The 12186-nt window shown below is 43.5% G+C and overlaps 1 protein-coding gene and 1 long non-coding RNA gene across 2 annotated transcripts in view; both read right to left on the bottom strand.

The window, feature by feature from the left end:
* The window catches only part of LOC116762290, a 32262-nt gene extending 30049 nt beyond the window's left edge, over positions 1-2213 (bottom strand). The window contains exon 1 of the long non-coding RNA XR_004352235.1: positions 2094-2213. This is a non-coding gene — a long non-coding RNA (uncharacterized LOC116762290). The remainder of the gene's footprint in view (positions 1-2093) is intronic.
* Positions 2214-10256: 8043 nt separating this feature from the next.
* On the bottom strand, positions 10257-11249 carry LOC116762289 (F-actin-capping protein subunit alpha-1-like). The gene is given in 3 exon segments (XM_032649100.1): positions 10257-10418; positions 10421-11091; positions 11094-11249. Coding segments are annotated over 3 exon segments (882 nt in total). The 5' UTR covers positions 11143-11249.
* Between the last annotated feature and the right edge of the window lie 937 nt (positions 11250-12186).

Genomic DNA, 12186 nt, shown 5'->3' with positions numbered 1-12186 from the left:
AGGGGGAAGGGTAAGCTGGGACGACGTGAGAGAGCGGCATGACATATATACACTACCAAACGTAAAATAGATAGCTAGTGGGAAGCAGCCGCATGGCACAGGGAGATCAGCTCGGTGCTTTGTGACCGCCTGGAGGGGTGGGATAGGGAGGGTGGGAGGGAGGGAGATGCAAGAGGGAAGAGATATGGGAACATATGTATATGTTTAACTGATTCACTTTGTTATAAAGCAGAAACTAACACACCACTGTAAAGCAATTATACCCCAATAAAGATGTTAAAAAAAAAGAATTTCACACTTTTTTGAATAGCCTTTGTAGGTACAGACTGTTGCAGCCGCCTGCGGTATGAGCAGGCCGTCTGGCAGGAGTAAAAACAAATGCATTATAAAAGTTGCCTTGTCTTTGCAAGATAGGAATTTAGAGTCAGTGGCAACATCTGGGTCAGAACATATATTTGTTTCTAGATACTTCTTTTACTTACAGCTGACTTTTTACTTGCTTCCTGGAAAGGCTCTGTTTTGGTGTCCCCATGACATCCATTTGTCTCCATCAGTCTCCCCAGAGTTCACTGCCACAAGCCTGCTTTTTGGGCTTACTCTCAAGTCAGTCTCTTTCTGGGACTGTCTTGTCCTTTGGAAGTTTCCATTGGTAACGTGGAGTCACTGGATGACAAACCTTCTGCCTGGCTGCAGACGCACGTCCTCATTGACACCCTCCCTGATACTCCAGGTCTGTGCAGTACTCCTTCCTCTGAACATATGGATCCCTCTCTCCCTCCCTCCCTCCCTCCCTCCCTCCCTCCCTCCCTCCCTCCCTCCCTTCCTCCATTCATTCAAAATATGCTTACTGAACAAATGCTCACCCACATACTGCTATGGCCTGGGGGAAAGAAAAACCACCTCCCTTCGAAGAGTTCACAACGTAATGGGAGAGCCAGAGACAACAGGCGATGAGAACAACTTCCCTAACACTGAGAACCTCTCCACCTGCTCCTGACCACACGCAGCCTGGTATTTTCAGTGCCCTTTTCTGGGGCTGATGCTAGAAGCTCCAGCTGGTTATGGATTCTTGAGAGCAGACCCCATGCCCTTTGTCTTTCTCACCTCAGAAGTGCCTACACAGTGACCACTTAGCAGAGTAGACTCTCATCACGTGTCTGCAGACTTTAGTTTAAAGGTTTCGACATGGGATGCTTGGTTTCCTCATGACCGAGATTCACCCAGACGTGTGTGCGTTTGGCGACCAGTGGACCCGATGGTAGAGGGGAGGGGCGGGAAGCTGCAGTGGGATGGGCACCTGTTCTGGGTGGCACAGGAGAGGCAGCAGGGCTGCAGCAAACAGGAGGGCGCAGGAAGGGATTAGCCCGCCCTCCCCCTCAGGACCCAGAACAGTGTGTCTGGTGGACCCTTGGCTACTGTGGGCCTCGAAGAACTCACTTTCTAGGTCTAACCCCCATTCCAGGAGGAGGGTCCCTCCAGATCAGATCCTGTTGAAGGGGAGGTGGGGACACTTCCGTTTCTATAGGAATTTTCAAAACGACAGGGTAGCTTCAGCAAAATGGCCGAGCCACGCAGTAGGGCCGGACGTCAGACAGCAGCGGCCCTGCCCAGTGCCTGCTCGCAACCCCACCAGCCATACGACAGCCTGGCCACATAGTCAACATAGCTACAGCTGGGACCCCTGCCTCAGTTTCACATGGAGAGGTGGGGTTCTGATGGTCAGGCTTTGGAATTAAGCCTCCATTGGTTTAGTATCTTTTTCTCTGTTGTCTGGGACAAATGATTTTATCCTTCTGAGCTTCAGTGTTTGCATCTACAGGATGGGGACAATAATATGTTTTGCTGTTGTGAGGACCGCAGGAGAGAATGTTTGTAAAGAGCCAGGCCCCAATAAGCACATTACAAATGGCAGCTGGTATTATGACCTTTCTCCCTCAGGGACTGTCTGCAGGGCCACGCTCACTCCTGGCCACTGCCGTTCGTGGGCCCGGGAAGCCCCGTGTTCTGCAGAGTGAATCAGCTTGATTTGCAATGGTGACCCCCTTGGGCGTTCAGGTTTAACTTTCCGTACCTCTATCTACGAAGCACCTTACCGTTCCTCCATCTGCTTCTCGTCTCCATATATTGTGGTTCCAGATTCCAGATGTCTCCTGCCCTTAACGAATGCGGTGCTTGTGTTTCTGTTTCTTGTTCTCTGTGCTGTTTCGGAGCAGTTCTTGAAAAAAAGAAGGAGGGCGGAAACATCTTTGCTCTGTCATCTAAAAACCTGGTTATCTTTTCAGATACATCGAAAAGCACAACACGTAAGAGAATATCTTAGAAATCAAAAGTAAAAGCAGATCCTTCCCTCCCACCTCATCCTTCCACACTCTCTCAAATGCAATAAAGACACAATAGCTCGCTTCTTCCGTCTCCCTGCCTGTGCTGCCATCAGCACATTCCTCTTGCGGTCCCGCAGGCCCCGCTCACAGATGAAGCAGTCAAGGCTGCAGCCTGACTGACTTGTAGGGAGGGGGATGTAATCGGAGGGAGGAGAACATTGCAACAACCCAGCTGCTCTTCCGAGGTTGATTTCCATTTTGGAAAATAGCAGAAGCAATTACCGTGGCTCATTAGAAGGCCTAACACACTGGCTGCAAAACTATATTTGGAAAACCGTATTCACTTAGCTCCAGAGTGGTGAAGAGGGTGTGAGAGGGTGGCAGGAAGTGGAAAAGACAGACCAGGGCTGGCCACTGTGGAGACTCGAATCTGCAAACAGGTGATTTGATTGAATTCTGCGAGGAACGAGGCACTGATGGAGCTGGGACACAGGGCCCACCTGGACCTGCGTCTCGATGCTCTGAACCTTGGGAAGCTCCAGCCCTCTAGAAAATTGAGGTTGTTCATGGAGAGGCCCTTCTGCCGAGTGGGAGGTGGGGTGAGATAGAGTCTCTTTCATGTGTCCTTCTGAGAAAGCCCGGCTTCCACCTCGGATGTCCAGGGAGCAGCGGTGGGCTTCTGTGGTCTCCCTTGAATTTGCCGTTCAATTACATCAGGGCCTGTGGGCCTTTGGAACAAGTTTTCATTCTTATCTATCTGCTGCTTTCTGACTAGGAAGTGTCGACAGCACAGGCTGTTAGCTCCTGTCTTGTATTTGCTCATAACTAAAAGGAAGGTTCTGGGATGGGAAGGACATACTTTGGGCAAGAAAGGCATGGTTCAAGAAGTTTGTGGGGTAGGACTCTACCCCAGATAGAACTTGAAAAAAAATCACCTCTGCTCTCTACTGTTGGATGAGGGCATCTGGAGCCCTTCATCCCAGTAATACTTCTTATATAAGTTATGTGATGGAGCGATTTAATTTGTACTTAAATAATCCTCAATGTTGGTATGGTTCTTTATATTTTACAAGATACTTTCTTTATATTTTACCAGGGCTGTCAAGAGCTGCTTCCTACTAAAAAGTAGGGGGGAGTCCTCGCCAGCAAGCATGGGGGTGGGGAATGGTCTCCATGTAGTGTTTGTATTGATAGGCAACAGACAGGATCCAGGCACCTTGGGAGATTCCACAGTCTAGGAAATTTGTATTAGCTTCCCCTGCCCTGTTGATGACCCCTGGCTTTCTCATAAAATATCTCACTTAAAACCCAGATACATATTATTGTTTCTATTTTACAGAGGAATAAAATGAAGTTCAAGAATTTTTTACAACTTGCCCAGGGCCACCCATCTACAGAACAACATGGCTGAGACGTCAACTCAAGTTACTCTTATGTCGGTTCCTCTTGACCATAGTGCCTTAGTCAGAAATGTACCTCCCTTAGGCAGGAATGTACAGTGGAGAAAGGACAGCCCCTTCAATAAGTGGTGCTGGGAAAACTGGACAGCTACATGTAAAAGTATGAGATTAGATCACTCCCTAACACCATACACAAAAATAAGCTCAAAATGGATTAAAGACCTAAATGTAAGGCCAGAAACTATCAAACTCTTAGAGGAAAACATAGGCAGAACACTCTATGACATAAATCACAGCAAGATCCTTTTTGGCCCACCTCCTAGAGAAATGGAAATAAAAACAAAATTAAGCAAGTGGGACCTAATGAAACTTCAAAGCTTTTGCACAGCAAAGGAAACCATAAACAAGACCAAAAGACAACCCTCAGAATGGGAGAAAATATTTGCAAATGAAGCAACTGACAAAGGATTAATCTCCAAAATTTATAAGCAGCTCATGCAGCTTAATAACAAACAACCCAATCCAAAAATGGGCAGAAGACCTAAACAGACATTTCTCCAAAGAAGATATACAGACTGCCAACAAACACATGAAAGAATGCTCAACATCATTAATCATTAGAGAAATGCAAATCAAAACTACAATGAGATACCATCTCACACCAGTCAGAATGGCCATCATCAAAAAATCTAGAAACAATAAATGCTGGAGAGGGTGTGGAGAAAAGGGAACACTCTTGCACTGCTGGTGGGAATGTGAATTGGTACAGCCACTATGGAGAACAGTATGGAGGTTCCTTAAAAAACTACAAATAGAACTACCATATGACCCAGCAATCCCACTACTGGGCATATACCCTGAGAAGACCATAATTCAAAAAGAGTCATGTACCAAAATGTTCATTGCAGCTCTATTTACAATAGCCTGGAGATGGAAACAACCTAAGTGTCCATCATTGGATGAATGGATAAAGAAGATGTGGCACATATACACAATGGAATATTACTCAGCCATAAAAAGAAACGAAATTGAGCTATTTGTAATGAGGTGGATAGACCTAGAGTCTGTCATACAGAGTGAAGTATGTCAGAAAGAGAGAGACAAATACCGTATGCTAACACGTATATATGGAATTTAAGGGGAAAAAAATGTCATGAAGAACCTAGGGGTAAAACAGGAATAAAGACACAGACCTACTAGAGAACGGACTTGAGGATATGGGGAGGGCGAAGGGTAGGCTGTGACAAAGCGAGAGAGAGGCATGGACATGTATACACTACCAAACGTAAGGTAGATAGCTAGTGGGAAGCATCTGCATAGCACAGGGAGATCAGCTCGGTGCTTTGTGACTGCCTGGACGGGTGGGATAGGGAGGGTGGGAGGGAGGGAGACGCAAGCGGGAAGAGAGATGGGAACATATGTATATGTATAACTGATTCACTTTGTTATAAAGCAGAAACTAACACACCATTGTAAAGCAATTATACCCCAATAAAGATGTTAAAACTAAATTAAAAAAAAAAAAAAGAAATGTACCTCCCTTAATGGAAATCCTGAGTGACAACGGAATCATCTAGGATTTATTTATCTTGAGTCTGGGGAACTTGCCCCAAGGAGACAGGTTTACTGTCTTTCTGGTCTACCAGCCTTATTTAGCATATGGCTTCTGTCCTTATGCTCATAAGATGTCTGCGGTTCCTCAAGGAATCATATCCTCTTTCTAGGAAGAAGAAAGAAGTTTTCTAGAGCCAATGTAACAAAGTACCACAAACTGGGTGGCTTAAAACAATAGAAATTTATCCTCTCCCAGTTCTGGAGGCTGGAAGTCCAAAATTAAGGTGTGGGCAGGGCCGTCCTCCCCCTGAAGGCTCTAGGGAAGAATCCTTCCTTGCTTCTTCCAGCTTCTGGGGTTGCCAGCAATCCTTGGTTTTCCTTGGCTTGTAGATACATCACTCCAAGCTCTGCCTCCATCTTCAAACGGCCTTCTCCCCTGTGTGTCTGCAACTGTGTGTCCAGATTTCCATCTTCTTATAAGGACATCAGTCATATTAGATTTAGGACCTATCCTAAATCAGTAAGACCTCATCTTAACTTGATTACATCTGCAAAGACCCGTTTTCCAAATAAGGTTGTAGTTATGGTAGACACTGATTATTGGGGGATACCATTCAACCCAGTACAAAAGGGTAGAGGCAATGCCAGCAGATTTCTCCTGTGTCATATGGTCACCTTAACTGCAAGGGAGCTTGGAAAATCAAGGAGAGGCAGGCAAGGGAGGAGGAAATTGGAAGGGAAGTTAGGTAAGTCTGATACACACAGCTATTGTTTAACCAGCTTCTTTGTTTCAGACGAAAGGGAACTAGCATCTTTTGAGATCATACAGTAGTCTTAGGTTCTTTACATACATTACCCTATTTAATATTGTAGCTCCTTTCCATGTGTCTCTCTTATTGGGTTGTCAGCTCAGTGAAGGCAGGGCTGTATCTTCTATTTCTTTTATACACCATACAAATTGGAGCTCAGTACACATTATATTGACTAAATTATCGCTGAGTCTTCCTCACTTTCTGCTATAGCCCATTCTTTCCCAAGGGCCTCCTGATGTCAGCCATGGAGGTTGATCCAGGCTTGATGTTGTTTTCCTTCTCCTCCTCCTTCTTCACCTCTGTTTGTTGTCATTGTTGTTATAAAGGAAATAAGCAGCAGTTATATTTCATAAGTAATTCAGTGGGCTGCCCTCATGTGACCCAGAAGAGTAAATTCCTTTCTAGGTATCCCCACCTTGGAAGGACTGTGAATGGGAAAGACTATGGAATAAAGGATTATTATTTTAAGAAGCTAAATTCTAATTCTGAAACGGAATCTAGGGTTACGTGCTCTGTTCTCTATAACCACAACTGTTCTGTTTCCAGTTTTTAGAACTGCTGCCGTTTGTCTTCTTAATCAATCCTTATAAGTGTTTCTGAAGGACAAGGAGAAGGATATTAGAATCAAGACCCAATATCTAAAAAATCATACCTAGGAAGATAAATATATAGGTAGACAGGAGGAAAGATGGACAGATAAATGGAAAGGTAGACCGGGTATCTGAAAGGAAACTAGGGAGTTCGGAGTGGGTGCCATGCTCACTCCCTGCCCTTTGTACCAGGAATTCTGGTACACTCACTCCCTGGGCATAGCTGACTGGACTAGAGATGAGCACATGGCCCAAAGGCAATCAGCAGTGGCACTGGCTGTGGTCCAGAGGGACGCAACAGGATTACCTGGAGAGACTTTTCAAAATATCAGATGTCCAATTCAATATCAGATGGAGATTTTAAGTTATTCCATATCAGCGGGTCCCCTGGAAGTGTATTTTGAAAAAGCTGTACAGTTGCTTCTGATGGGCTCCCCTGGTAAGGAACCTCTGAGTGCTGGTTTCAAGGCAGTTTTTCCCCAGAGGGGTTCCTTATACTCTGTAGTGATTAGGCAAACTCCTCCTTTCTGGAGGAGTTTGACTTCAGAACTCACAGAGGGTTGATGATGCTGGGGAATCCAGAACAGGGGAACTGGTGAGCCAGGGGACCTGTTTCACTGACATGGCAGAGCCCTGGAGCAGAGAGGGAAGGCTGCCTGGTCTGAGCAGAAGTGAGCAGATAGATGCTGTGTCCTCAGAGGGGCTATCAGGTTATAAAGCTCCAAATGGATCCTCAATAGTGAGATCCATGCTCCTTTTCCCAGTGGAGCTTCCTGAGCGCTCGCCTGCTTGTGTGTACCTTATAAACACCCACTCACTGAGGTAACCCCAGTATGTCTCTACTGTTTGCAAACTGAAAGAACTCAACATAGAAAAATATCTGTATAGATTCACTGAATACTCCTCAAGCATTTATTTTATAATGAGAATACAAATAAGATAAAGAACATACATATTCTTCACTAAAGAAGAAGTGGTGAATAAGACAGACTGTGTCCCTATTTGCATGGAGCTTGTATCCTATTTGGTTAATTAAACAACTGCGAAGAAATCAATAAGATAGTTTCAGATGATAGTAAGTGTTGTGTTGGAGAATGATGGGGGAGGGCCACACTTTGGATTGGCTGGTCAGCGCAGACGTCAATAATTCTTGGCAGCCCTTCATTCTTTTCATCACTTGGGGCCAGCTTCTTCCCTAGCTGAAGGGGTAGCAGGACTGCAGCAAAGGATGGAAGGCCAGGCAAGTTTTGAAAATTACAAGGGATTCCTTGAGACAGAAGCATCCTTCTGACAAATATCTATCTCCCCCAGAGACTGGAGGGGAGAGGAGTGAAAGAAGAGGGAGGGAGCATGGAGGAAGGGAAGGTGGTCCTCTCCACATCAATTAGGAATGAATGTAAGACTTGTTCCCAAATTAAAATAACCATCTACTGAAGGCAGGTTTCCTTAGAGCCACCCTTAGATGCTCATGACCTTCAGCTGTTTAAAACTCCTTTCCCCTTCTCCCTCTAGTCCGCCTGGGTCTCTCTCCTCCCTCCACCTCACCTCGTCCCCCTGTTCCTCCTCCTTTCTTTCCTCTCTCCCTCACACCGTGTTACCATTATTGTCAGTAGAACGAGCTGCATGCATGCCAAATCAGGTCATTCACAAATATAGAACAAACGTCTGTCACTACAGATTTACCATGACTAAATGACTAAAGCATGGCCCTTCTGTCTGTGAAAAGTGTGCCCATTAGTTATGTGGCGTCATAGCCTGCATAGCCTTTTAACCCTCTACCTTAGCTTCACGGAGGTGAGCATTCTTCCAATACACATCCCTTTGAGTGTCTTTGAATGATTTATTGTGGCGGCGTGTCTAAAGAGAAGACAAAATCAGCCTTTGCATTTAACCCTCCCCCCCAGCACACATGCAAAGCCATTTTCTGGAGTTGAGGGCTTAACTGTAAATATTTGTTCTGGCTGAAACCTGCTAGAGAATATTTACCTAAAATGAGATAACTAACAACACTCCATTAAAGAAAATGAGCATGAACTGACACAACTTTTCAAGAAAAATTGCTAACGAAACGTTAAACTCAATTTACGTTATTTAGAATTCTCTTTTAGTTTTATTTATTATTTTTTTTTATTTAAAGAACAAAACAGGTATATTTCTTTTGGACTACCTGATACAGAGGATCGTGTGGTATGGATGGATAGTATGAATGACAAATAATACAAGTATATTTTACTTGAAATAAACAAAAATGCTTACATAGCTCAACGGGTCACTTGGAAATAAACTTGCTTGACTGTATTACCGAGCAAAAACAAAGCTGAAACACAAACTCTTCTTTTGACGTGTATTTGGAGGAAGACACTACTTGGTTTTTAAAAAAACTGACCTTCTCTTAAGGCCTGGTCATTGAAGTGTAAACAATGTAAATGAATCCGCCATTACCAATTGTCCTATCGTATCTATGTTACCTGTGCATTCTGAGATCACACCTGTACCTGCCGATAAACCTGGGAAGGGTTGCTCTATCACAGTTACATTTGAGTTGGCAGGCAGGAGTGGGAAGACTAATTTGGAAAAAGTTTTACATCCTATTTAGAACAAATCACCAGTCTTCCCTTAAATAACAGGTTGTAATAGAAAGATACTGTCTGACTATGACTGTTAACTACATTAACAAACATAGTTTGATTCATTCGCTTATAGTACAATCCTGCCATAAAGTATTAACGCACAGGGTAACTGTTATTCCTTCAACATCTGCATTTTTTCAAGTTTTATACTCTACTATATCCCTAGTATGTCAGCAGTTTTTGAATATTACAAAAATAATAATAAATGGGTAAAACTCTTCTAAAAATGCACGTCTATCACTATAATGGTACTAGATGGGAAGGAGACGATGAGGGAAGGGAAAACAGCAAACACATTCATTTACAGGGAATGTGGTCCAAGTCTTTAGATTTAAAAATAACTTCCCCAGAGAAGCTGGCTATAATGGAATTTCCAGAAAACTTCCTTTGCCTCCAAAAAGAACCTGAAAAGCCCCAATCCAAACGTTTGAAACTGTAGTTATGAGATGTTATAAATGATGATCAAAGCAATCGGAGGGAGAAGGATGAATGTGTCTTCCATTCAGCTGTAGTTTGTAGCATAGCCTCTTTAGCTGTTGGTTGATCAGTAAAAACGAGTGAAGTGCCAGAAGTGCTTTGAAGGATGGGGTAGAAAAGTACTGAACATATTACCTGTCTATGTCAGTAACAGGGCTTCACGGCTAGGATAATTTTCTAAGTAGAAAAATGACTCCAGGATAGATATCTCTCTCCATCATTAAATGTGGTAGAATTAAAAAAAAAAAAAAGATTTACAAGTAGATAGAGTGAAAACAGAAAATTACAAGGCAGAAAACACAAAAGAATCTAGACAATGCTATAAGTTCAACAGTATTCCATGAGACTAGAAAACCTGTTAACTTTGAAAGCCCTAGAAAAGTATCCCTCTTGTTTATAAATCACTTATTTATCATATGACCACACGTTGACTCCTTTCTTTCCAGGTACTGAAGAATCCTATATTCAGCCTTTAAGCATTCTGCATTTCTTTGCCAATCTTGTAGCTGAGTATCTTGTTCCAGTTGATTTTGGTGCAGGTAACTGGAAGTTGCCGGCACCAGGCCTTGAACGTGGTGTCTGACATTGTTTGATGGTTTTCACTGATTGCTGTCTGATACTCATTTGCTGCATATGCTCTATGATTTTAATAAACTCCTTGGCAGTTTGGACTTTATTCGAAACAGTGACTGAGTCCTGTACATCTTTATGACTAACCAACTGAACACTGCCATCTTCGTAACAGTGAACCTGTATCTTAAGTCCTCCAACCACTTGGGCTGTAGAGGGTGTGATGGTGAACTTCCATTCTGATCTCCAACGACCACTCCAGAAGTTTTTAGGCTGAAACTGGTGGCTTTCAATACATATGGCATACATGGATGCCATTTCTTCAATAACGGTCTGTTGCCCATCTGTAGTTTTAGCATAAACAGTACAGAAGCCGTTGGAATAATGGTCTTTCACATAGGCCCCTAAAGCACTGCCACAGGATTCTCTCCAAGAATTCAGACCTCCATCTACTTCCTCCGGCTGAGAGTCACTTGCTTCTCTCCGTAAGTGATCAAACTTAAAGGAAATTTTGTTTCTTGGATCTAAAAATCTGCTATTACCCAGGTCACCATGTTCTGTAATTAAGAACTGATCTTCATCTCCTTCTATCTTCACAGGCATGAATTGACCCATGCTATACTGGGCAAATACATGTGCTGCCCCTTCCCTGGGGAGACCATCATTATCAAGTAGTAGCCGGACATCGTTGAACACTTCATTACATTCCGCTGGGGGTGCGTGAGTGATGAATTTGCAGCTATGCATACCTTCTCCTCATCCGACACCCAGTCCTCCAAGTCGGCCATCTTGGGCTGCTCTCTAGATGTTTTAAATTCATCATGTACTTTTACCTTGTAAAAACCAGATCAGGGGCTTCCCTGGTGGCGCAGTGGTTGAGAGTCCGCCTGCCGATGCAGGGGACACGGGTTCGTGCCCCGGTCCGGGAAGATCCCACATGTCGCGGAGCGGCTGGGCCCGTGAGCCATGGCCGCTGAGCCTGCGTGTCTGGAGCCTGTGCTCTGCGACGGGAGAGGCCACAGCAGTGAGAGGCCCGCGTACCGCAAAAAAACAAAGAACAAAAAAACCCCAGATCAATTCTCCTTTCAATCTGATATTAAAATATATCTGATGATAACTGAGAGAAAGAAAAAGTGAGAAGAAAATAATAGTGATTTCTAAAGGAGGATAAAATGAATTTTTGAAATACCTATTTATCTTTAAAATAGTCTTGTTTTCAAACGGTTTAGTCCATGTTAAAGCACAAGTCCACCCTGAGTTTTATAGATAACTAAAGCAAAGCCCAAAGATACATACGTATGAATGAGAAAATTGGTAATGAAGAATATAATTCAACACTGAACACAAAAATTCCAAAAAGCTAGAGTCTTTTTCTGTTTTAATTTCTGCAGAACAGTCCACGGAAATTTTAAAAGACCTCTAAAACCTAGTAAGAAGAACATAAAAAAAGCACAAACTACTATCCATACAACTTGTTTCCATTTTGATCATTAGGCCGGGTCTATTTTCATTGAGAATTTTTATTTTTTAAAAATGTAAAGGCAGCAGAAACCACAAATGTTAAAATGAGAAAATCAGACCTGTTCTCACTGCCCCCAAATAACTACATTACCCTATTGACCCCAGTCGTAAATGCCTTGCCAGTTAAGTATTACACCATCATTACTGTTATCACCATTGTTATTATTTTGTTCATTTCTTTGCTCATTAGTTTTCTGGTTCAACCATCATACGTGGCTGTAATAGACATTCATTACCATGGGATGGCTGTTGGGCTGCCTATGGGAAATGACTTGATAGTCTTGCAAACACCGAATCACGCAAGAAATTAA

This window comes from Phocoena sinus, chromosome 11, assembly GCF_008692025.1.
Source record: "Phocoena sinus isolate mPhoSin1 chromosome 11, mPhoSin1.pri, whole genome shotgun sequence".
Lineage (NCBI taxonomy): Eukaryota > Metazoa > Chordata > Mammalia > Artiodactyla > Phocoenidae > Phocoena > Phocoena sinus.
Note: the sequence above shows the minus strand (reverse complement) of the source record. Positions and strands in the feature narration are given on the sequence as shown.